The 26,544-nt window shown below is 42.4% G+C and overlaps 1 protein-coding gene across 3 annotated transcripts in view; it reads left to right on the top strand.

Annotated features, from left to right (window-relative positions):
* ANKRD6 (ankyrin repeat domain 6) overlaps positions 1-26,544 on the top strand; it is a 159,898-nt gene that overhangs the window by 113,157 nt on the left and 20,197 nt on the right. For 2 of the 3 annotated variants that reach the window (XM_074990889.1, XM_074990887.1), the window contains exons 3-4: positions 1,024-1,295; positions 17,984-18,082. In XM_074990889.1, the coding sequence (XP_074846990.1) occupies positions 1,176-1,295; positions 17,984-18,082 (219 nt within the window). In that variant the 5' untranslated portion in view covers positions 1,024-1,175. Of the gene's footprint in view, positions 1-1,023; positions 1,296-17,983; positions 18,083-21,460; positions 21,800-26,544 lie in introns of those variants that run through there. The other variant, XM_074990886.1, reaches the window with a different exon arrangement.

Raw genomic sequence — 26,544 nt, 5'->3', positions numbered from 1 at the left:
GGTCCTGAGTATACTTCATTATTGGCTGGCTAGCTGTTGTGCCTGTGCTCTTTGTCTGCCTTAGGAGCTGCACAGTGCTTTAGTCCAGAGGTAAGCGAACATTTTGAATCAGACCCCACTTTTCATCCCTGCAATTATGAGGGCTCCCCAACCTCCCTAATATAATCCAAACTGATGGAAATTTCAGTTATGTTTGTATGAAAAAAAAAAAACCTTTTTGGCACATGTAAAAAATAAGTATCTAGAATATAAAAACGTTATTAATCGGTATATGTCTAGGAATACACGTACATGAAAACAGTAGCATCTTTCAACATTTTCAGTGAGATGGATGAGCCTGAGACCCCATAGCCAATCATGCTATCCCCCCCACCTTGCTCACCCCTGAGGTAGTCTGTTAGCAATGACTTCTTCAAGTATAGACAGAGAAATGAATGCAAGGAATCCTGTGCAAAGGCAAATCTACAATATGTGTCACACCTGATGAAATTGGAGAGGGAAGAAATTTGTAATGGATAATTTATTTAAGTACATTTTGTGGTTAATTACTGCAAACGAAGTGAGCATGTCAATAAATGAGGAGGTAGAGAGAGGACTTTTGTGAATGAGTCGGAATGAGGGGGAAGAGCTGACTCACAAACGGCCTCCCTGGAGTGTGGTACAAAAGGATGCATTCTCTCTACAGTGCAGTGTCTCTGGATTGTTTCTAGCATCACTGTGGTATGAAGCTGGCATCTATACGAGATGATAATTCCATCTGTATCCTTGATGCCAGTGTGGTTGAAGCAGAAACAGGAGAGAAGGTGGGAGGATACAATACAAGTGTATTGTCTCCAGATCCTCTATGTTGCATATAGAAATGCAACAATTGCACCTGTAGGATGCTCAGGAGTTCTTTCCAGAGCCCTCCTCCTAATCCGAAGAAAATTCAAGACCATTTCAGAGGTTTGGTGGTGAGTGGCTGCGGTGTTTCAGTTTGCAACATGTTGCTGACGGTACTCTTGTTTGTTTTCTAATCCATAGGTGCAGAAGATGGCATAGTAATAAATTAATCTTTCAGAGAGCTGAAGTCCTTTTTTGCCTCTGCATGCGGTGTTTGGACTGATGTGAAGCTTTCATTTTGGATTGAAGGAACTTGTATACTGCTTGCCCTGGAAACCTTTCTCTCCTAATTCATGAGCCAGCAGGATGCGGTCGCCGTGCTTTCAGAACGCCTTCTCATAGCTGCGTACAAAGGCCAAGTGGATAATGTGGTGCAGCTTATCAACAAGGGTGCCAAGGTAGCAGTTACCAAGGTAACAAGAGAAAAAACTCTTTACAAATTCCCTGGGAACTAGTGTAACTCCTAAACCATTGTCTGTGATATTGTTCTTGTTGCTTTACAAATTTAAACATATTGGGGAGGGGAGAGGGGATTAAAAGTGTTTTTAATTTGTCTTTAAATCTGTACTTGTTGGCCAGCATTAAGATGAAATAATACATTTCTTTTCCTTCTTTGCTTCCGAGAAGGGAAAAATACATAGCAGCCATACATACTGGATCTTTAAATATGTGCTCTGCTGGACACCTGTGCAGTGGCATTTGTAAAATGTGCTTTGACTTTTGAGGAATGAACATGCTTTAAAAATTCATCACCATCGAGGAAAAATTGGTGGGGAGGGAGATCCTGAGTCTCTACACAAAGCTCAGGATATTCTCCAGTAGGGAGGAATAGAAACTGCCTGTTCTTGCAAAATAAATGTATGTGAGCTGTAAGTAACATAATTTTTTTAAGAGAAAGGTCCTTGGTTATAATACGCTACATTCTGGCAGCATGCACTCAACTGCTCAGAACCCTGTTGGTGGTGGTTCTGATTGTCATGCGTCTGCAATCTCTGTGCAGCTATACGGTTTAGGATTATAAATTTGATTTTCCATCCTGGGATGGAAAGTCAGGATTTGGCCCATTGTATCAAAAGACTTTTAACACGATTTAAAAAAAGAGTGCAGTTGAAGTGAACCCATTGCCAGCTCTAATTATGTTATAAATAATAACTGGAAATCATGTGAGTGATCTATGAAAAATTGCTCAGTCTGAGAGGTAAAGCTAGTAGAGTTCAAATCTGAACACAAATAGGCCTTACATGATTTTTTTCTCAATAGTCTGTTAATCAAATCTGAGTGAGAGGAAAACTAATGAAAAATGTTTTCTCTCCCATTCCCTCTTTTTTATTGCATGTTATTTTTTCAAACCACAAAAACTTGGAGTATTCCCCTTCTCCTCTGAAGTTTGCTAGTGCTCACTGTATAAATCACAAGTTAAGATTCTCTGTGGAAAAGTGTCATTAACATTTAAAAGAAAACCACTTCTAGGAACAGATGGTGGGCCCTGCCCCAGAGTGTTGGTGAGCAACCAAAGCAAAGCAGTTGCATTTTCAGTGTAGTGCCTGTGTCTACTTACACACCAGGAGGCTTTTTTGGTTAACTGAAGAAAAAAACTTTGTCACTAGAGTGGCTGGCCTTTGAGACAAAATTCTTGATCTGAGGATCTTCTTTTCCAGGAGGTCTAAATCCAGATCCAACTCTTTCCCCTGGGCCCATGGTGGCTTTTGGCCCTGCTGATGTTAAGAGTCCCCTCGGTTTATGTGACCCTTCCTCCTCCCTTAACATCAAGCATGTGCTCTAGTGCTTTTATGTCCCGTTTTGAAAACATGGCAAGGGAATGAGGAAAATGAAATGTAGGAAGATGTCATCAGATACCCACAGCTACGTGGGGGGCATTTTTTCCCCATGCTGCACCAGTGAAAATACCCAGAATGCTACAGGGCTCAGAAAACTATGGGATAGGTTCCCACAATACACTGCTGCAACAGTCTATTTTGGTGACTTGTGTGTGGCAGCAATGAGTCAATTTTGTGGGGAGCCTGTGGGAAGGTGAAGATGCTCAAAATTGAATTTAGAAAACCCAGCGTTAAAAATCAGTTTTAATACAGTCTTTCATATCTCGTAGATGCAGCCTTGTAGTCAGCTTTCTAGTTTCTAGTCAGAAGGCTAGAGTGGGATGTTGTAGAAGTGCGTGCAAGGCCGGAGCCATGAGAGAGGAAGAAGTTGGGGGTAGGTGTGTGGCAGGCAGAATGTGACAGAGAGGTAAAAAGGGTGGCCTGTGGTCTGCTACAAAATTTTTAAACTAAAAAGAGCAGTTGGGGAGGAGGAGGTGGGTGGGGTTAGGCCTACAAGAGTGATCAGATCTGGGACAGGTTTATTATTTTGGCAAAAATACTGTCCTGAGGCACATTTTAGTTTTAATTACATTCATGTATCAACTGAGAACACAAAATTTGACTGTGAATATTAGACTCCACGAGACAGCTGTAAGGGCCATCAGGAGGCTTCAGACAAGAAATGTGAGTACATTTGAGTACAATGTGAGTAGATACGTTGCAAAAATATATTAGAATTGTCTATCAGTAGCTCCAGGTTTATGAGAAACTCTCTTTGCTCTGTGTGTGTGTGTGTGTGTGTGTGTGTGTGTGTGTGTGTGTGTGTGTGTGTGTGTGTGTGTGTGTGTGTTGTTTTAGGAGGTTTTTGGGGGGTTGGGGGAAGTTCTTGAGAGAGAGAGAGAGTGTGTGTGTGTTATTTTGGGGTTTATTTTGGGGGGTGGCGGAAGTTCCTGTTTGTTTGCCATTGCCAGATGGCCTCTTGCTGATATGGAAACACTCAATCCAGAGGCCATAGCCCATAGTCTACATGCAAAACTGTAGTAAAACACTGTGACTTTGTTGTCCAAACATCTCTGCTTGCCATTATTCATCTAAAGATACTTGAATGCTGGTGGGATTTCAATAAGAGGATTGTACTGTAGATCCACTGTAGAGGGTCCTGAAAGCAATGAAATTATTAAAGGAGCTGCAGGCATACTATACACTCTCATCTCCACTACCATTCTGAATGCAAGTTTCCACACAGTTACTGCCTGAGTTTGGAGGAAAATAAAAAGTTCTGTTGCATCTGAGGACACGAAACACGTTGCAAACATGTGCTGGCAAGTGTAGCCAATTACAAAACCACTGTGCATACCTGAAGGAGCTGGGCTCTAGAGCAAGCTCTTTGTTCAGAAATTCTTTATAATTCTTTATCCTCGTTAGATTTATTGGGCACCAGTCAAGTGAAGGTGAGACTTGTTTATCTTTCAAAACCAAGTAATTTAAAATGCTGATGAGTTGGCAAGCTAATCCAGTTCTCATAATAAAAATGAAAGGTCATACGGTGTGTTTATTGCTGCTTCAGTAAACAATACTGTTTTCTTTTAGACATCTATGTCTGTACGTAAAGCATTGTTTGCATTGGCTAGATGTTGACATAATATGAGTAAAACTGAAAAAAAAAAAACCCATCAGTAGAGGAATGTTTCACTGAAATGCCCACTTGGAAGTTGGCTCAAAGATTTATTTATTTTTTGGTTTAGTCAGATTAGCAGTTGAGTGAGTTCAACTGAAACTGTCAGTTTCCATTGGTCAGTCTGAATTGCAAGCATATAATGCTCTGCTGAAGTCAGCAAGAGTTGATATCACTCAGACTCTTCAGGATTTCTATTTAAAATAGGATAGGGACAGCCTGAGCTATAGGTTCTCCCTTTTTTCTCCTTCCCTGTTCTTCACTACCTGTTACTGGGGCTCTTTGCCGGGGTAAGTGCTTCCAGGTGCCATGGTTTGGATATTTCTGCAGCTCTGCAGCAATCATTGTTTTATTGCACTGTTTAAAAATATTCATTTGAAACAAACTGTGAAATCTACATTTCCCATTTTACATTGCAGTTATTATTGTGGTGCTGTGGAAATGCACATAGAGTGGTGCTGATCCTGCAGAGCAGCATTCACCACTAATGATGAGCTGCTACCGCAAAACAAAAGCCGTAAGCGAACCTAGTGGAACAGGATGGGGTAGGAACCAGTGAATTAAACAGTCCTCTTTTACAGGTACATCACACATCAGTTAGCCCCAAACCTGGTCCCACCAAACATTTCTTGATGCTTAAGTCTTTCTCCTTGAATATCATATGATTCTGTTTGTATTGTTGTCCCTTTTGGCCTGATTGGTTTGCTAACATTTGGGGCCTTGGCAGACTGTTTGTCGTAGGAGGAGAAATTGAAGATACAAGTCAGGTACTTCTGCAATTAGTCACCTACAAATATGTATACAATGTCATGTTTCCTTGCAAACAATGGAAACAAATAGCAGCAGGTAGCTTCCTTGCTCAGAAATCCAAGTTGATTGCTCCCATAAGACATGGCTTAGCTGTATGTGTATGGCAGCGTGGAGAACTTTGCACTGCCATTTGACCGTGTGTCCTCTGCTCTGAGAATAAATACAGAACTCTGGCCTCCAGAAGCCTTCAGTCCGGCCCTTTGCACAGGCTAGCTTTTGAGTTTAAAAAATAATTAAATCTGAACATACAGGCTGTTTGATCTGACAGAATGAGTCATTTAAAAATAATTTGATGTGTATGCTGCCAAAATTGAGGGAAGAAAACTAAACCTGACTAGAATGTGCCTTTTCTGCTAAGAGTTAGGAGGCATGGTCGCTTTTAACTTAAATTTCCTGCCTATTTGTCAGTTTGTGAGTCAGCTTTCCTTCGGGAAAGTTACTAAGCGATAAATGTTTTAGATTGAAGTTTGATTTCTTTTTGATTAGGCAAGAATGAATGCGTTCTGTCAGTATGTTTGTTTCTTGCTGTGATTTCATTAGTGTGCTGTGCCCTCTTGCAATTGCTGCTATTACAGCTCCTGCATGAAACAACAGCTAGAACAGGGGGTTAGCAACCCCTGCCACGGGTGCTGAGCGCGGCACGTGAGCTGATTTTCATTGGCACACAAGGCGGAGCTTGGCTTTGCCTCTTCTTCCCCGTGCAGCCAGGAAATTTCTCAAAGCCCTGCTGCCTGTGGCGTAACCAGAGGTCAGCTAATGCTACCAACCACCACCTAAATCAAGATGCAGAGCTTTACCATTTATTTATGAATGAAGCTCTTGTAAGTAGGTCTGTTAGTGACTTTAAAAATATCGCTGGCACTCAGACTGTACATTGAAGTCAAAAGGTCAAGTTTTAGCACTCCGCTGTGGAAAGGTTGCTGATCCCATATCTAGAGTATCATTTTAAAAGGACTTTTTTTTGGTTAGTGATGTCCAGCTGGACATAGTGGAGTGAAGAAAGCTTGGCTGTGTAGGTGTGTAGAGCCAGCCTGTCTTGTATAGAGTGCAGTGCATGAGGTGACCTTTTCTATTCGATCTTTGAGGATACAAATAAGAACTGAACACCTCTCCTCTCTATGGGGCACCATGGCTATATCTGCACGCTGATTGCTATTTCAGGAGACAAATGTATCCTGAAATAGCAGTGCCGTGGCTCTTCCCCGCACTCGAAATAGTGCTGCTGTTTTGAGCACGGTATTCCAGTTTGGACTCCCCTTGTTGTACAAGGGGTAACAGAACTTTTGGCATCGCCCCTTATTCCAAACTTCAGTGCGTTTGGACGTCACCAATTTGGAATAAGGAATTTTGAAATCATTTGTGCAGTTTGCATAGCACAAATTGCATAAATTATTTCAAAAGCAACTCACTGTGTAGACATAGCCTATGTGACTTGCTTCCTGAATCAGACAGGGAACCGGCAGAAATAATAATATATAGTTTTGTAATTAAAGAATGTGTTGGTGCATGTGCACTAGAGGCAAAGGAAAGGATACACAGTCAACCCTAACTTTGGCCTTTTCTGATTTGCATGCTTTTCCATAGCAACCCTAGTAGTGGCCTAATTTTTTTAAGGTGTTTATTAATAGTTTTAATTACTATTCAGCATTTGTAGGTCAACGGGCAATGTTTCCTCTAATCTTTCCAATCCATATGTGGATTTTTTTCCATCCATGGGTGGGATAAACCTTATGGCTGTGTCTACACTTGCATTCCTCTTTTGAACGAGGCATGCCAATGAGAGAAATCGAAAATGCAAATGAGGTGCAGATTTGCATATCTGGACCTCATTTGCATATTATTTCAAAAGCGCTTCTTTCAAAAGAAGAAAACCAGTGCAGACACTGCTCTTTTGAAAGTAAACCCCATCTTCAAAAGAATCCTTCTTCCCTTTTTTGATGGGAAGAAGGATTCCTTCGAAGATGGGGTTTACTTTCAAAAGAGCAGTGTCTGCACTGGTTTTCTTCTTTCGAAAGAAGCTCTTTTGAAATAAGAATATGCAAACGAGGTGTCCAATATGCAAATTTGCACCTCATTTGCATTTTCAGTTTCTCTCATTGTCATGCCTCTTTCGAAAGAGGAAAGCAAGTGTAGACACAGCCTGTGTGTGCTGAGATGTGCAAGTGTGCACCCCCCAAGTAGAAACAAAGAACCTTGCTGTGGGTGCTCTGCTAATAAGTTGGGTGGCATTTGAATCTCTTCTGAACAGCAGCACAAGTGCACAGCTTATGGGGAACACCAGTCGTGTATCCAAGGTGCTTCTCAAAGGGTGTGTCTGTTTCAGGACTTTGCCCCCTTTTTGAAAGATTCTTTAGAAAAAAAACATGTAGAAAGTCCGCAGGACCCTTTTTTCAAAAGAACAGTCTTTGTTTTCAATCCCTGGCCTGTTCTTTCAAAAGAGTGGGAGCTGTGTGGACGCTCTCTTTTGAAAGAGCAGATCACTCTTTTGATCCACTTTTTGGCTGTCTCCACTAGCATTGCTTTTTTGAAAGAGGCATGCAAATGAGGGAAATCAAACATTCAGATGAGGTGCAGATTTACATATCTGGCATCTCATTTACATATTCTTCTTTTGAAAGAGCTTATTTCAAAGGAAAAAAAGCAGTGTAGATGCTGCTCTTTCGAAAGGAAGCCCTGTTTTCGAAAGCACCCTTCTTCCCAATTTTCTTAGGAAGAAGGGTGCTTTCAAAAATGGGGTTTACTTTCGAAAGAGTAGTGTCTACACTGCTTTCTTTCTTTCAAAAGAAGCTCTTCCGAAAGAATATGCAAATGAGGTGCCAGATATATAAATCAGCACCTCATCTGCAGTTTTGATTTCCCTCATTTGCATGCCTCTTTCAAAACAACAATGCTACTGATGACATAGCTTTTGTGTGTGGACTCACTCTTTCGAAAGAAGCTCTTTCAGAAGAGATCTTCTGAAAGAGCCTCTTTCGAAAGATCTCTGTAGTGTCAACATAGCCTTTATGTGTAGCTGAGCTATTCTGGAATAAGGTATTCCAGAATACCTCTTCCAGAATAGCTTGTTCAGGAACAACAGTGCTAGGTACACAGAGCCAGAGAGAGGCGAGACATACTGCTTAACCTGAGAGATTACAAGCCTCATTCTGCAAATTCTAACTATTGAATGTAGTTCCTACTACTGTAGGTCCATTGAAGTTATATCGTTATTCCTTGCAAGCCAGTGTGACCAATCACAGTAATTAGGACTATGCTGTGTCAAAAAGGTTTCAGCTTAAGCACGCATTTTTAACAGATCTTGAAAATAATATTTAAACTACAGTGTCAGCATAGCATAACAGCTGAAAGAAAATGAAGGGATGATTGCACTCCTGTAAAATAAGGTCTGAATGAAGTGGATATAAGCAGACAGAAGCCCAAATCCTGCTATAAGATGGGCTCTGCATAGGCAAAAAGTCTCATAGAACAGGTTGCCGGGTATAAGCCTAAATAGAAACCAGTTTTCCGACAGCTGTGCTAATGAAGTTCTGTTCTTAGCTCATTACATCGCAAATGTGGGTTACTGCCTTTGAGTGGTTAAAAAAAATTAAAACTACCAAAGCATCTGCTGCTCATGTGCAACAACACTTTGCAACAGAAATTCGTGGCGATAGTTAGTGTGTTTGATCAGGGCTCACTCAGCTCTCAGAGAGCCACAGGCAAACATGTATTTTTGAGCCCCCACTTTGTTCTAGAAAGAAGCAGTTTCTTTATCCATTGCCTTCCTCTCTCTCTGACTCTGTTGGCAATGGCAAAGTGAGTCTCAGCTGTGTGTACTCTCTCGACCCAGTCTTCCACTGGTACGAATTTGTTTGCAAATAGAAAGAACTTCCCTTGTCTGAGTGAGTGGCTTTAATTACCCCAGGCATCAGGTGAACTTCTTTCAGTTTGTGTGCAAATCCTCACTGGTTTAAAATTAAAAAAATAAAATTGCTCACCATCTATCCCTCGCTTAAATTTGGGCCCTAGGCATTTGCCTGGGTGTTAAGCTGGCCCTGCACTCGCAGCTGCTGCACTGACATGAGTCTCCATGTGAGAGCTCCACTCTATTTTATCAGCACACCAATCTATTTTGTCCATTAACCAGATGCTAAGGAGGATTTTCAAGACTTGTCACCCGGAGGCAACAATTCACATTTGAATAAAAATCCCTACACAAACATCTATATAACTCATTCATCTAAGTTGAAATGTCCCTAGTTCGTATCTGTGTCATAGACTATGACAACTCCAAGTTTATCAAGCCGCCATTAGTAATCAGATTTGAAATACTCATCCATCCACTCTACCTAATAAAATACTTGAGAGCTGTTTAAGAACTATTAGGTCAGTGATCTGCATAATAAAAAGCCCATGTCTGCTTACAGTCACTTCCATGACAAAAGCCTCATTTCAATGAGCAGCTGTGAAGTGTTATTGTTAGCTTATGTTTCCACCCTCATTGGCACCCTTAGATGCCTTCGTGCAAGACATCTCCGGTGTCATGGTGGAGGATGGCAAACGATGCTGGAGGAGGAAAGACGCTATTCTCAAAAGGCAGGCTCATCTTCTTCCTCCCCTTCTCCCCAAGCATTGTGGGTAGGGAATTCCCTTTTAACAAGAAGAAAATACACATCTGAGCCAAGTGACATTGTGTTCTTGGTACCCACCATTACATCTGGTGCCACCATTCTGATGTGGATTCGTGGAAGACAAGAACAGGCATGCAACCACTGCTGTATTGCTGCTAGGGCCTTCAAATATGGCATTGACTTTTTACCATGAGAAAAGGGGCGAATATCCCTCTCTCCAGTGTCTGTGAGCAGGGCTACTTGCATTAGCCGGAGACGGGCTGCTGGAGAGTGACACCCAAACTCCATTTGCTCTGTTTTTGTTTTTTGTTTTGCCCAGCAGTCCAGCCTCTGCTGGCCTACAGAGCATGAGCTTGATCTCTGGCCCAAAACTGAGTTTCCTTGCTTATCTGTGTTGTACCACTGTTAGACTATCCATCTCCCCTCTGCACGTCCATTTTTAATGCCCTTGGATATCAAAAGGAGATGCAGTTGTAACCACCCAAAGACAGACTTGAACCTGGGATCTCTGTAGCTTAGTGCAGGAGCTGCTACAGTTTGAGCTAAAAGCTAGCTGGCGCCCAGCTAAGGTTGTAGAGGTGACTCATTCTTTCTCTGTGTAAGTGGTCTAAGGGCCACAACACGGGGCAATGAACCACACCCAGTAGATGTGTGGGTTGTAGAGTTTCCAACTTTTGACAATTTTGTCATGAGACACATCATATCTGGTATTTTTCTTCAAGTGCTGGATGCTGGAGTCATATGGAAATATTGACATTTCTGCTTTTATTAAAAAACTGTTTTGTTTCTTAGCCCTCATAGTTGCAGAGACAAGCTTGGAAACATGAACTCTAAAAATTGAAAAGCTATAATGCACATAAAAAGAACTCCAGATTTGTTATCTGTAAACCCTATGATTGTTAAGCCACTGTTTGGAATTTTGTGGGCCTTGCTCATGGTATTCAACTGTTTGGGGTTACCAGTACTGGAAATGAAATGCGAGAAGTTACATGGTACGTATTGTTCATTACTGACACACATGAGCCAAAGCAAGGACATTTTAAGTTGGTCTAAAGTTGATTCCTTAGCCCTAGAGCATGAAGTACATGAGAATTGTTCAGCACTGGAACTGGTCTTTCCTACAAGGCCCTGCAGGTCTACGACCAACCTTAAGCTATTAATTTGCTTCCTCTCATCTGCCAGTCCTGTCACACTGCTGGCTGGCTGTTTGTGGCGTCAGCTCCTGGTATGACCTTTCGGTTGCAGCTTGAGAATTGGTCTACGCAAGACTTGAAAGTTGATCCTAGATACACAATTCCAGCTGCAATAATTGCATAGCTGGAATCCACCTATCTCAGATCAACTTACGTTGCTATCCTCAGAGAGGGAGGTTGACAGGAGAAACTCACCTTTTGACTGCCCTTACTCCTCATGATAATGAGAAGTACCAGGGTTGATTGTTGAGTCCAGATTGTTCAATTTTGCATGTCCCCACTAGGCGAATGAAATCGAACCCTGGAAGACCAACCTGGTAAGTATAGACATACCCTTGGTCAAGAACTGGTAGGCTCTGAGGGGAGGTGAGTCTGGAATACAAACAGAAAAAAATGGGAGAGATTGCTAAGTGAAAGGGTAAATCAGGACTGGCTATTCTGTATGCTTGATAACCCCCCACCCCAACTGACAGACAGACACAGACTTCGTGCCCCAAAAGCTGTGATTTGTTCCACTTCCCAGCAGCCTAAATTCCCTCTCTCTCTCTTTCCAGCACTACTTTCAAAGAGTAAGAAACTAGCCAGTCAAAGAATGTAAAACCTGAGATGAAATACATCCCCAGTAAAGCAAATGGTGTAACACTAGGAAGGAATTTGGTCATTAACGATTAGCCTAGCACAGTGCTTGGCAACCTTTGTCACCTTGTGGCACACTCTAGTGCTCCTTATAATTTCACAGCACACCTGTTATATATAACCCAATCCCCTCCCTCTTCCCCAGCGCCAAGGCACCCCCAGCCCCCTGCTCTCCTCCTCCAGAGCCAGGCACCACCAGCACCCCCACTCTAACTTGATGCTAGCAACTCACCAGAGCCTCTACCACCCCTGCCCCAGAGCTGCTGCTGCTGCTGCTGCTGCTGCTGGCACCACGTGTTTCTCCCATCAAGTGCTGGGGCGTGTGCGCAGAGCAGCAGGTGGCACTCCTAGTGTGCGGCTTTGAGGCACACTAAATGCTGCTTCAGAGCAAACCAGCGTGCCATGGTTCACCGGTTGTGGAGCACTGGCCTACCATAATAAAGATTAGAATATTCTTTGGAGACACTATATTTTATGTACCTTAGCTCATTGAATAATGTAGCACATACCTTATGTTACAGTATGTGCACACAATGGACAGTTTACAATGATGTGCTTCTCCCCCCCCCCACCAAGTGAATTTCCTAAGTTGTATCTCAAAAAGGATGTGTCCAAGAAATGGAAACATGGACAGTTGACTAAGAAGGAGTATAAATATACTGCTGGAGAATGCCGGGCGGTAGTCAGGAAAGCAAAAGCACAATTCAAACAGCAGCTGGCAAAGGATGTGAAGGGTAACAAGAAGGGTTTCTACAGGCATGTTAACAATAAGAGGGTTATCAGAGAAGCTCTGGGGCCATTACTGGATGAGAGAGGTAACCTAGTGACAGATGATGTGAGAACAGCTGAAGTACTCAATGCTTTTTCTACGTCAGTTTTCATGGACAAGGACACCTTCCATACTACAGTGCTACACAGTGCAGTATGGGAAGGTGGAGGGCAGCCATCGGTGGGGAAGAAACAAGTTAAGAGCTACTTAGAAAAAACAGATATACCCAAATCCATGAGTCTGGATTGAATGCACCCAAGGGTACTGAGGTAATTGGCAGATGTCATTGCCAAGCCTTTGGCCGTTATCTTTGAAGACTCTTGGAGATCAGGAGAGATCCCAGATGACTGGAAAAAGGCAAATGTAGAGCCCATCTTTAAAAAAGGAAATGACAGTCCAGGGAACTATAGACCAGTCAGCCTTACCTCAGTCCCCGGGAAAATAATGGAGGGGACCTTCAAGGAATCCATTTTGGAGCACTTGAAGAGGGGAAAGTAATCAAAAGTAGCCAACATGGATTCATCAAGGGCAAGTCGTGCCTGACCAATGTGATTAACTTTTATTATGAGGTAACAGGCTCTGTGGACATGGGGAAGTCAGTAGATGTGATCTACCTTGACTTCAGCAAAGCTTTTGATACAGTCTCCCACAACATTCTTGCTCATAAGTTAAGGAAGTATGGATTGGATCCATGGAGTATAAGATGGATAGAAACCTGGCTTGGCAGTCATGCCCAGTGGGTAGAGGTCAGTGGCTCAATATCTGGATGGTGGTTCTCTTTAAGTGGAGTGCCCCAAAGCTCGGCTCTGGGGCCAGTGTTGTTCAACATCTTTATTAATGACCTGGATGAGGGACCCTCAGCAAGTCTGCAGGTGACACTAAGCTAGGGGGAGATGTAGATACGTGGGAGGGTAGAAATAGGATCCAGAGTGACCTGGATAAATTGGAAGATTAGGCCAAAAGGAATCTGATGTGGTTCAACAAGGAGAAGTGTAGAGTCCTGCACTTGGGGCAGAAGAATCCCAAGCATTCTTATAGGCTGGAGACTGACGGGCTAAGCAGCAGTACAGCAGAAAGGGACCTAGGGGTTATGGTGGATGAAGGACTGGATGTGAGTAAACAGTGTGCCCTTGTAGCCAAGAAGGCTAATGACATATTAGGGTGCATTAAGAGAAGCACTGTGAGCAGATCAAGAGAAGTTGTTGTTGTTCCCCTCTGTTCGGCACTGGTGAGGCCACATCTGGAATACTGTGTCCCGTTTTCGGCCCCCCAGTATAAAAACAATGTGGATGTGCTGGAGCAGGTTCAGCGGAGGACAACAAAAATGATTAAGGGGCTGGAGTACATGACCTAGCAGGAGAGGCTGAGGGATTTAGGCTTATTTAGTTTCCAAAAGAGAAGACTGAGGGGTGATTAAATAGCAGCCTTCAACTTCCTGAAGGGGTGCTCTAAAGAGGATGGAGAGAAACTGTTCTCAGTGGTGACAGATGGCAGAATTAGAAGCAATGGTCTGAAGTTACAGAAGGAGAGGAGTAGGTTGGATATTAGGAAAAGCTACATCACCAGGAGGGTGGTGAAGCATTGGAATGCATTGCCTAGAGAGATGGTGGATTCTCCATCCCTGGAGGTTTATAAGTCCTGGCTTGACAAGGTCCTGGCTGGGAGGACTTAGTTGGGGTTGATCCTGCTTGAAGCAGGGGGCTGGACTAGATGACCTCCTGAGGTCCCTTCCAGCCCTATGATCCTATGATTTCCGTTTCACAGATTGTCATATGAGACTTATGGTGGTGGGGGGAAGAGTATGCATGTGTCTGAGTGAAGAAAATGGTACAAGGGGTAAACAGCTTCTCATATTAAAATAAATGCTTCATCTTCCTTTCCCTTTTTCCTTTTAACGAAACACCTTTGGCTGTGCTCCAGTATTTTTTCACCAGTTGGAGATGGTTATCTTATCAGAAAGTTTCCCTTCTGAACACATTCACATAGTTAACCCCCTCTCCCTTTAAAGATTGTGAGTTGGTTGCAAGCAGGCTTTTTTCTACTTTGTGCAAGATTACAATAAACTATTATTGTGACATATCGGTAATCTACTGGGAAGTGAAACAACCTGATTATGTGATTTATTTTTGTAATTAAGTAATGTAGAAAGAACCTTTAAGCCTAAACTTGTCTGAATCCATATACATAATCTTAGCGTTCAGTTCATGCCTCAGAATCATTTGTCAAGCTGTCCTTTTTATTAACGTTGCCTAGAGACTCTCTTATGCCTTTTGCTATTAAGTTACCTGAAACTGACACCGAGTCTGGGCTCTCCTCCAATTGGTAATAAAAGGAAATGAACTCCATTAAACTGGGCCAGCCATTACTTTACCTACGGTCTTAATAAAGGCCATCTTTAGATCAGGTTGGACTTGTAAAAACAGCAGGTTATTCATGTTTAGACAAAGCTACAACTCCTTGTTGGTGAGGTGTTTTAATTTGTGGCAGTGTTTTCACTGACCTTACGTTTTGTCTGTTTTGTTTATTGAATTTGCCTATGCAGCTCTACTTCTTCCTTAGGTGCTTTCAGAGGCAGCTGTGGTCAGAGCTTTGGAGACATGAAAGCAAAATTTACTAGATGGGAATGAGCCATTCTGTTCGTGTGTGGAAAATACCGGAAGAAACACATTTGCATTTTGAAATATTTGAGTTCTGGAGTGTGTGTGAACTTTTCCTTCATTTGAATTTTGGAAAAAGAAAGAGAAATTAGAACAATTAGCTAGCACTCTCTACAGCTTTGAAGTTCTGTTTAATTGTTAACTAATTAATATGCTGTATGGTTCTCCCTTCAGCAGGTCTGGGGAAGAGGCAATTTCAACTTTTTCCTTATGTGGAACAGGCTGAGTTTCCAAGGCCTTAGCTGCCTACTAAGGAGCATAGGAATACCAAACCAGAACAGTGGTTCGTTTAAGCAAAACATCCTGCCTGCAACAGTTACGTGGAGTAAAGTTCCCATGGGTGAAATTTCTTACTAACCCCAAGCATTTACTTAGACTGTGAACTCCTTGACGTAGAGATGCCCTTTTTGTCCTGTGTTTGAACAGGACCTAGCATGATGGGACTGTGATCAATGACTAGGGCTCATATGCATTCTGGCAATACAAATAATGATTAATGGTTGGCTTATTCTTTTCCAGTTACTGAAGGACACCAGCTGTCATTCAGCACCAGGGGTGTTCACTTCTTCTATTGCTGGATTGACCAGTGCAGTTTAACCTGCTCAGTCACAGGAAAATAAATCTGTTGTATTCCTAATAACAAAGGCTATCCAGGCCAATCTAAGTTAAAACATCAGTTTTCACTTATTAGTGGATTGTGATTCTCAGTGGAAGAGTGCATGATTCAGTAGATGATTGGGTTCTTAAATGCCTGTCGTATGTAATTGTGATTAAATAAATCTAGATTAGAAAGTCTTCTAACATTCTTGTTTATGATCTTTTATTTCTCATAGTCCTGACACATAGGCTACATCTACACTTACCTGGGATGTTGATGGCTGCCACGCGATTTTAGGTATGCCAATTGCGTACCTAAAATCAATTTTGCAGCTGTCAACTTTGGTCCTGGTCCTCACTGCAGAATGTTGAAGAATGTCAACATTCCTTAATCCTTGCAACTCTCAAGGAGTTCCTGGGTTGATATTGACCCTGGAATGCACTGTTACGTGCCTGTGTGAAATGGCGCCCTGGAAGATCGATCTTCCACGTTCAATCTTCTGTGGCCAGTGTAGACTTAGCTGAAAAGTTTTACACACACAATTCCTTTTATACTGATATATTCTAATTTAGTTTATTGGGGTTACCACCTTAGCAAACATCTTTATTTTTGTTTTTCTCTTTTCTATGGAGGAACGTCTTAATGTCTGATTACAGTTTCTTTTTTAACACTTACCACAATACCTTCCTTCAACAGCTGCTCCCATTTTTCTGTAGTGTTCTCTTTTTAATTCTGTCAAATGATAATTCGATTGCAATTAAAACTGAACAGTGCTCCTCTCTTTTCGTTGTACTGTAGACTTCTATAACCCACTTTCTGGGAAAGGCTATTTTTTCTAATTAAAAAAATCTAATTTTTTAAGTTAGCTCTTACTTTCCTTCTCTCCTATATCCCCAAACTATGCATGATTCCTGCATCTTACTAATTAAAACTTGGCTGTTCCCTGTAGCCATTAGGGGCCTATATTCAGCTGAACTGTGGATTAGCTACTAATGAATACTGTGCTCAAATCTGTTTAGAGGCAGCGTTGCTTCTAATTTTTGACGTATGTGGAATAAATTTTGTTATGTGCCTGACATGCAGGTGTGGGGCCTTGAAGAAGGAGTGAGGCCTCAAGGGAAGAGGCTGGACAGGGAAACAGGGCCTCGGGGTCGTTACAGACATTAGAAAGGTGGCAACCCTAGATGTGATGTGCCTGTCATTCTTTCAAAGGGGAGCTGCTGGCATAAACATCAGTCTCAGAGGGGCCAACAGCCTCACCAGGCCCCTGGCTCAGATGGGAGGGGGCTCTGCTCCATGGCCTGGAAGGGGTGAGGCCTCAGTGGAAGGGACGAGGCTGGGTCTAGACAGTCTTTAGAGCTGCCTAGAGACTGCCCCTCTGCCCAGCCCTCAGTGCTGACCTAAGTGTGCCATGTGGCACTCCAGTCTCAGTTTAAGGGGCCCGGGGCTCCCACCACTGCCACTGTTGCAGTAGCAATGGTGGTGGCTGGAAGTCCTGGGACAGTGGTATTACCAAGCCCTGGGACATTTGCTGCCTTTGTCTGCCACCCCCACCTCCATCTGCAGGCCTCATCGGTCTCCAAATGTGTAAGACTTCACCACTGTCTTCAGAATGATTTGTAGCGCCTCTGTCACACAGGCTGTGTCTACACTTACCAAAACTTCAAAATGGCCGTGCTAATGGCCAAATCGAAGAATACTAATGAGGCGCTGAAATGCTCATTCAGTGCCTCGTTAGCATGCTGCCAGCCGCGGCACTTTCAAAGTGCCACGGTTCACTCCCACGTGGCTCGTCTACACCAGGGTTCTTTTCAAAAGGACCCCCCCAACATTGAAATTCCCTTATTCCTACGAGCTCCTTAGTCCCTGCCTATGGAGGCAGGGGGCAAACAAAAGCAGCAACTGCCCCAGGGCTTGGCAATACAATTGGCGATACAAGATTAAGGAATTGAAAGTCGTCAGTGGCTCTCCAGTGGAGAAGACAGAAGCATACAACTGGTTAAATCCTACCTTCAAAATGTAATGCTGTTGACTGTAGACTTGTATTACTCCAACAAGGTGTTGTCACAAGGCTGGTGACAATAAATCCAAATGCAGTAGAAAGCTGAAGGACAGAGAAGGAGGTGGTTTTATCACACACGCAAAATAAGGGAAGCCCTGTTATAAAATGAACAGGTAAAGGTTTGTTCTCGTTTGGAGTTTCAGACAATAAGCTTCCCAGAGAAAGGTATGAACAGATCAGTATGAAGAGAAGGGATGCCTGGGGTTAAATTTTGATGAGTGCTATGTATTAACCAGTGGTTCACAAAAACTGAGTATTTTCTCTTCATTCACAGCATGGCCGTACCCCTCTGCATCTTGCTGCCTACAAGGGGCATTTCCGTGTTGTCCAGATTTTGCTGAAGGCAGGCTGTGACCTGGACATTCAGGATGATGTAAGTAGATGCAACCATTCTTACACCGGGGCCTGCTCTTTCAATCACTCTTTCTGAACAGAGCTGGAGTTTTGCTCTTAACGGTGGTAGCCAAATTAGAATGGAATAAAGGTTCCAGCTTTTCTGTCTTGAATCATAACAAGTAACAGTGTATCAGAGTCCTAGTAAAATTTAGTATTTTAGATGAATTGCTTGGCCCTTATTTTCAAGCTGTAGCAAAGCATTAAAAGATGCCTTTTTACTCCAGGCCTGAGTGTTAGTAACAGTAGAGGGTGTTGCCTGCCATTTGATACAAAAGTGGAAATACGAGCTCATTTGTGCCATACAGGAGTCCCACTGGAACACTTGACATGATATAATCTACCAGGAATGTTTGCAGTAGAGTGGACATCATAATGCAGGAGACACTCTTCTCTGGAGAGCACAGAAAAATGAGTCTGAAGTACGTACAGTACCCCAGCAAACTGGCTACCAGTGGATTGCTTGCAGTATGAGTTATTTCCTGTGTCTTATAACCCTGGAATGATAAATGATCATAGTAAATTATTGATGATCACCCTTACAATTAGCTGATGATAGTTTTTCAAAACAGTAAAAGATAAATCATTGGTGTTTCTCAGCTTTTCTATAAAGACAATTTTAATACTAGGGAAAATGTTGCCTAGATTACGAGAGATTAGAATTATATTTACATCGTCGTTTTAGTTCTAACACTCTGACAAATAATGACGTAGGGTGAATTTTTACAAAATGATTGAAATAAACATAACTTGTCCAGATTTGTGCTGACTCCTGTACACAAACTATAGTTTTGCCTGGTTTGTTCTGAGGTACTTCAGCTAGAGATAGGTGTAATGTTCCTGCTCTTAGGACTTTTAGCATTGTTACTTGTGTCTCTGACACTAGTGATCTGTACTACACACACTGTGTCGCCAGGGCTGCTCCGGTGCAGCACTTTAATGATGCTTATAGCTGCCAGTGAAAGGTCACCTGTCAGCATCGTTACTCCACTTCTGGGGCTGTGGCCACGCTAGCCCCACCTTTCAGAGGGGCTATGGTAATGTGGCATATGCTCATGAGGTGCTGCCATGAATATGCAGTGCCTCATTAGCATATTCCAAAGTGCCACATTACCATAGTCCCTCTGAAAGGAGAGGTTAGTTTGGCCACAGCCTGGGAGAGGTGGTAGCTAAGGCTAACCCTGTACAGTAGGGTCTCAATATTTGTGAACCTCAGGTTCACAAATTCAATTATTCGCAAGTGGCTGGAGCGGCTCAGGGCAGGGAGTGCCGGCAGCCGGGGGCTGCCATGTTTGCGAAATTCAGCATTTGCAAAGGTTTTCAACATGGCAGCCTCGCAAATGTTGAGACCCTACTGTACTGTAATCTTTGTCTAAGTCTACACTACTGCAGAAGATCAACCCGGTCAGGGTTGATCTTCCGGGGTTTTGTTTTGCACATGCACGAAATGGCACTTTCTGGGGATCAAAGTCAACCCTGGAACTCCTCGCGAGCCGTGAAGATTAAGGAAGATCGGTGTGAGAAACGCTCCTGTCAACCTTCTTCTGTATAGACAGACATTGAAGTTGACCGCTGATAAGTCGATTTTAGCTACACAGTTGGCATAGGTAAAATTGCATATCAGCGGTTGACTTCTATGTGTAGTGTAGCCGTAGCCAATGTCAGTGGGAGAACCTCTCCCTCCAACACAGTACCAGCTCCCTATGGTTAAGTTTGATATAACTACGTTGCTCAGGCTTGTAGAGCAATGTGGTTGTACAGCACACTAAGCACATAGTGTTGACCTTTTTTGAGCAACATCCAAATAGTTCCTTCTGCAGGGTGTGGCCAGCAAGGCCATGTACCATGGTGGTTGGAATACAGGACTCAGCATTAAGGGCCATATTTTTAAAGGTATTTGGTGCCTAAATAGACAGATGGACACCTTGTGTGATTTTTTTTTTTCCCCTCAGCACCGAGGTGCTGGTACTTTTACTGGGTACTTTTGAAAATGACACTATGCACGTATATGAATTTTTAGTGCCCAGATATCTTGAAGAAATCTCACCATTAGACAGCTGGGTTCTATTTCCAGTTGTCACTGACACTGAAGTTTAGGATAGTCTCTGGCAGGCTTGCAACCTTGATTTTTCTACAATGGCTCTTGCACTAAGGTAGTTGCTCTGGAATTAGTAATTCCGTTTCCTAGCCCAGGGGTGGCCAACCTGTGGCTCTTGAGCCTCATGCGGCTCTTTCAGTCATTAAATGCAGCTCTGCCGTGTGCTGGGAGTGCCATCCGCCACTCTGCGCACACTCTGCACCGCTTGGTGGGGGAAGCGTGTGGTGGCGGCAGTAGCAATGGTGGCTGTGGTAAGTTGCCAGCATCGAGTCTGAGCGGGCAAGGAGAGATGCCTGGCTCTGGGGAAAAGAGGAGGGCATTGAGTTATAGCAAGGGTGAAGGGCTGGGGATTCCTGGTTCTGAGGGAGGGCAAGGGCATTGAATTAGAGCAGCGGAGGTTTGGGGGTGCCTGCTTGGGGAGGGGTGGCGGATTGGGTTATAGCAGCGGTTTGGAGATGCCTGGCTCTGGGGGAAGGGGAGGGCATTGAGCCATGTATTATATATTTATTTTTCTCTCTCTCTTTCATTATAGATATATATTATATCTATATATAAAAAGAGAGAGAGAGATAAAAATAAATATCTAATATGTGGCTCTTTGCACTCTATCTGTGGCTCTTCATCCCTAACTGTTTGTCCACCACTGTCCTAGCTTCTCATTGCTACAGTTTGCCTCTCTCTGCTTTGCTTTTAGAGGGTAAAAAATGCCTCCCACCTATAAATTCCCCCTAATAGAATCATCTTTGCACATTTTGTACTTGCATCACAAAGAGATGTTTCTATTACATTTTATAATATAACCCTTTCAGTGTGCAGGTCCCTGTAATCTGTGTTTCAGAAACTAAAGAAGAAACCCTTTGTTCTGTTGATATTGCTAGACTTCTGTATCAAATATTGTCAATTGACCTCCATTTCATTAATATTAATCATATGTATACCGTTAAGTCCAGATTTTTAAACTATGCATGGGGGAGTGATCAAATAATCTATTAAAGTAATTATTTAAATGTCTGATTTTCCATTTTTATGCAGCATTATTGTGATTACATGTGCAAATTGTCCTCCCGATGCTTTAAAAATCTGACCCAGGTTCTATTTTATTTTTTTTAAAAGATGCAGAATCCATTAACAAATTATGAATTTTGAGCTGAATATAGCTAATTCATTAATGCGATACTAAGTTTTCATCTGCCTTTGGGTGAACAGAAGAGGATAATTCTAAACATGGAGAGATTAAAATACTAACTTCCTGTTCTGCAGCTAAAGTACTTTAAAACACTATGAGACATGAGAATTAGTTGAAGAATGACCTCCAGCGGCCTGGAGTGGGATTATTATGAATTTCAACCCATGGAAACCAGCTCTATAGAGTACGCAACTCCAGGAACTAATTCTTTCCTTCTCCCTGCCAATCCTACAAACTCTTACTGGACTGATAATACAATCTCTGATTGGTCAATGAGTATTCATACAGCACATACTTCAGAAATAGTCAAGGAGAAAATTGCACTGGTCAAAGGAATCAAGGAAGAAAAAGATGAGAAAAACCAGAGGAGAAAGGCTAGAAGGGAACCTAGAAGATCATTAAGAGAGAAGGAGGTTAGAAACCTTGTGCATCAATATTGGCTGCATGTAAAATCTTGGACTGGCAGTTTGGCATGTTAGAGTTCCTAAAATGATGCATGGTTGCATGGCTGGATTTTATTCTTGATGCTTTGCATAAAATTATCTACCTCTCATTTTGTGTCCCACTGAAAGGCTTTTGACTAGCTCAGTGGAAAGGATGTCATTTTAAAAAAAAAAAAACTTCTGGAGCCCTATGTGAAAATCTAAGTTGAAGAAACTAAGAAACTTCAGAATAAATGAGTCACAACTCAAAGTTTAAAATTATTTCACTCAAAATGTAAATATGTGAAGTGCCATCAGTAGGTCTGACTGACTCTGTAATTCCTTTTAGTTACGTTTTTATACTTTCTTGCCTTGATCATTTCTTCTGGCCTTTTATCACTGTTGTCCAAGAGTAAAATACTTATTATTGTGACTTCATTATGATTCTCTCAGTTTAGCAAGGGGGTAGGAAGTAGCAAGTTCACATCAAATGCTTGGAAACCCTGTATGGCTGATTCAAATACTTCAGAATATTAAAATACTCATATGCTATTAGTAGTACTGGTACCATTTTCTGAATTTTAACTTTTACTATGCTAAAGAAACATTGCTGTTCGTCCTTTGATTTCAAAGGTTATAAAGTTTCAAACTTAGCAGTTTTGTCTCAGGACTCAAGGCGATTATCTTGCTTTTGATTTTTTTTTCAATTCAGCAGTCCCATGGCAGGATAATTTGTTCATAAACAAATAATTTGACCCATTTATACAGTGAATGATGTAAACAGCAGGATAAAGTGGAAGGAGGTCACTAATGAAATCAGAGGGAATATCCGGTCTTTCATCTGTAAGGGTGATTATAGAAGTGATGGAGGCAGTAAAGAAGAGAATGTGAAGTGCTGGTAGATAAGGGAGGAAGTGAAGTGTCTTAATTAAATCATGCTGAAGCACTAATGGGATTCACAAACCAGGCACTCCCTTGACTATCTTGCTTTCAGGGGCCAGTATGGTAGCTGTGATGCTCTCTAAGCAGTTTGCATCCAGGATGTGGAAGACTTGGACTTAAATCCCCACTTTGCCTGATTGGAGCATGGACTTGAACTTGTAGCTTGGGTTTGCCACCTCCTAGGGCTCACTCAATCTCTCCTTTTAGAAATGTTCCCCTGTATCTAAATATTTGGGTGAGGGGAAGAAGAGAGAGACTTGACTCTATCCCGGTGGTTAGGGCACTCCCCTGGGAGAAGACAGACTCCAAATTCAAGACTGGGGATTTGACCTTGGTTCTCCTTCAGCCTGGCTGAGTGTTTTAGCAGTGGACTAACGGTCATAACCAAGGGAAGGGTGACCGATTCTTCCTGAAAGTGGAAGGTGACCATGAGGCCCCACCCTTTCCATGGCCCAGACCCTCCTCTTCCACCTGAGGTCCTGCCCCTCAGCTAAAGTGGAGCTGGGCCAGGGAACCCAGGCTTCTCTACCTGCTCATGGTAACAGAGTATGAGAGCAGCCCCACTCATGTCACTACCTCTTGACCCTGGAGGATCTGCAGCTCCCCACAGCTGCCTACATGGCAAGGTCTTGGGGGCTGAAGAACCACAGCTGGTCCATTGTAAGAGTCACTGTTACAGTTAAGGGGAGCTGCAGCCCCTTCACCTGTCCTGGGCCTCCCACCTCTTGGGTGACCCACCATAGGCAAGTGAAGAGTTTGTCACTCCCACGGCTTCCCAGGGTCACTGGGCCTCTGACCAAACCCAGGCTCTAGCTTCCATGAAGGACAGGGCTCTGGACCTGTGCTGAAAAGTGTTAGGGGCCAGGTCCATTTACTTTCAAAAATTGGAGGGCCATGGCCCCTTGTGCCCTCCCTCCATTCCAGGGCTTCTATGACAAAGTGCCTAAAAGTTAGGCCAGATTTACGCTACAGCATAATAGCTATAGTGCTGTAACACTGCGACTGTAATATCAATGTTTTCTACACTGACGCACGGGGTTTCTCCATCAATATAGTTGACTGATATCTCTGTGAGGCAGCAGTTAGATTAATGGACTAAAGTCTCAGGGGGATAGCTGTGTTAGTCTGTACCTGTAAAAACAACAAGGAGTCCTGTAGTACATTACAGACTACCAGATTTATTAGGGCATATTACCCATGAAAGCTTATGCCATAATAAATCTGTTAGACTGTAAAGTGTTTCAGGATTCCTCATTATTTTTATAGGTTAACAGAAGAATTCTTCCTTTGACCTGTCTGAACCTACATTAGTGTGCAGGTTGACCAATGATGCACAGAGCGTGACATTTTTCACAGCCCGGAGCAATGCAGATAAGTCAATCTAATTTTTAGGGGTATACCAGGTCTGAGCTGATGCAACACTCAGTCCTCTTGTAAATCTAGCTGTGAAGTGTTTCAATTCAGGCAAATCTGCTCTTCATCATGTAGGTGAAGATCACACTTGTGCGATAGCACTAGAGTGCTCTTTTTCCATTTTTACTGATCTTGCAGTCTGCAAATGGTCACTTGTAAGCAAGTCACTAACAAACAAGATCATGAAATGTTTGCTTCAGATTTATATACTTGATCATCCTCAAAATCAATATGCACTATATTGCTTTTCTCAATCTCCAGAGCAGTATCCTATAATGCATTCTAGGATGGACTCTTAAAGGCAGGGCTAAGGCAAGTGCTGTTTGGAGACAAAGCTATTTTTTTTAATAAAAGGAAGAGATAGGTAATGTGAAAACTGTAAAAGGAGAAAGAGAAATGTGAGTCAGTGATTACACAGTCTTGAAATCTCAGATTCTGTGCTCGCAGAGAAAACCTGATGTGTAAAATAAAGCAACCAAAAATTTGCAGTTGACTTCTTAAAGGCATCCTGACATCTGTTCTGAAAGAGAAAATAATGTTTATAGAATTCTACAAATGTGGGTGGGGGGGACATGCAGGTTAAAACAATATGGCAGTGCCTACACTACATTCCCCTTTCAGAAGGGGAATATAAATACACCTAATCAGAAATGCAAATGAGGCACTGATTTAGATATTGCAAGCCTCATGTATATAATGGTAGCCACTCGCTCTTCCAGAAGTGCTGTTTTCAGGGGAAAAAAACGAGCAATGTAGACGTGTTCACTTGAAAGGAAACCCCACTTTTGAAAACGCCCTTCTCCTGCATATTTTTCAGGAAGAAGGTTTCTTTACAAAATGGGGTTTGTTTTTGAAGGAACCCCACCTATGCCACGTTTTTTTCTGAAAACAGCACTTCCGGAACAGCAAGTGGCTGTCATTATGCAAATGAGGTGCATGGTATGTAAATCATCACCTCATTTGCATTTCTGATCAGCCATATTTTCATTCCCCTTCCGACAGGTAATGTAGTGTAGACACAGCCTATATGTATTCAGTATAACAGATTACCTGAGTTGCTCAATAACGCAAAGAGAAAAGTCTCTCATAACATAAAGGGTCTTGTGAATGATTTGACTGAGAACCTGTGAGTAAAATTAGTCTCATTAGGCCTTTGAGTGGAATATGATAACCATCTAAATGGCAACAAAATTTAAATCAAATCTGAGCTGATGTGGCACTTACATTTCTGTGATCCATTGTTCAATGCCTTGCTCAGTGAGTACTCTGTGTTTGGAGAATGCTGCCATTACCAGAGACAACCTAAGCAAGCTGGCCCATGTGGCATGTTGGCAGAGTGGGATGCTTGGAGAATGACTTGGTACTAAGTGGGGTCAGCTGCTGCAGCCATGAAGAGGCTTTCTGCTTTTCACCTATTGGTTTCTTTTTCATTAAAGTGAAATGTTCACAGAAGTAGCTCTTATCTCCCAAGAGCCAATATGTTAAAGGTCTGTTTAATTAACTGCAATTACTGTGATTGGATCAGGATAGAAAAAAAAGTAACAAAAATGAATCAAGATAGTACCAAGAGAAGGTCCTTATTTAAAGTTTCCCTGGGTCCATGCCATTTGTCTTCCATTTGAACTCTTCTACAAACTGTTACAGACCTTTAAGATGCAGTAACTATAGGTAATTACCACAATTCTTACAGCATCCTACACCAGAGGCAAATGCTGTCCTGCTGTATAATTTATTATTGGTCTTTCACAGTTTTGCCCTTACAACAGTGGCAAATCACAATAGAAAATAGGTGGATTTCTTTCTATTTAAGATAAGATAAATAAGATAAATTCAAATTAGTATTGCGCTGTATCAGCAATATCTGTGGCAGCCTTGACTTCTGTGACATTGTTGAATCCTCTTACAGATTTTTAAGGCCAGAAGAGACAATTGTACTTACCTACTCTGGCCACTTGCACATAGCAGGCCACTGAACCTCACCTACCCACTCCTGTAATAGATTCTTCATCTCTTGCTGAGTCACTGAAGTCCTCAAATCTTGGTTTAAAGACTTCAAGTTACAGAGAATTACCATTTAGTTTAGTTCAACCAGCAAGTGACCTGTATCACATGCTACAGAGGAAGGTGATCCCCCGCCCCCAGGGTTTCTGCAAATCTGACCTAGTGAAAAATTCTTCCCCAGTGGCAAGTATGATGATCAGTTCGACCCTGAACATGTGGCTGCCACATAATAATAGTTGTCAGTGAGTACGTCACCTGTACAGTTGTAATGAGAGACAATCTTTGAGAGTTATTTTAATTTAGAGGGTTTGATTACCCTTTAAAATTTAAGCTTTAATGTAAAGAAATATGGGCGAGTTCAGGCTGTTTTTAAACAATCA

Source organism: Carettochelys insculpta, chromosome 3 (assembly GCF_033958435.1).
Source record: "Carettochelys insculpta isolate YL-2023 chromosome 3, ASM3395843v1, whole genome shotgun sequence".
NCBI lineage: Eukaryota > Metazoa > Chordata > Testudines > Carettochelyidae > Carettochelys > Carettochelys insculpta.
The sequence above is the reverse complement of the archived record's forward strand: the minus strand, read 5'-3'. Positions and strand labels throughout refer to the sequence as shown.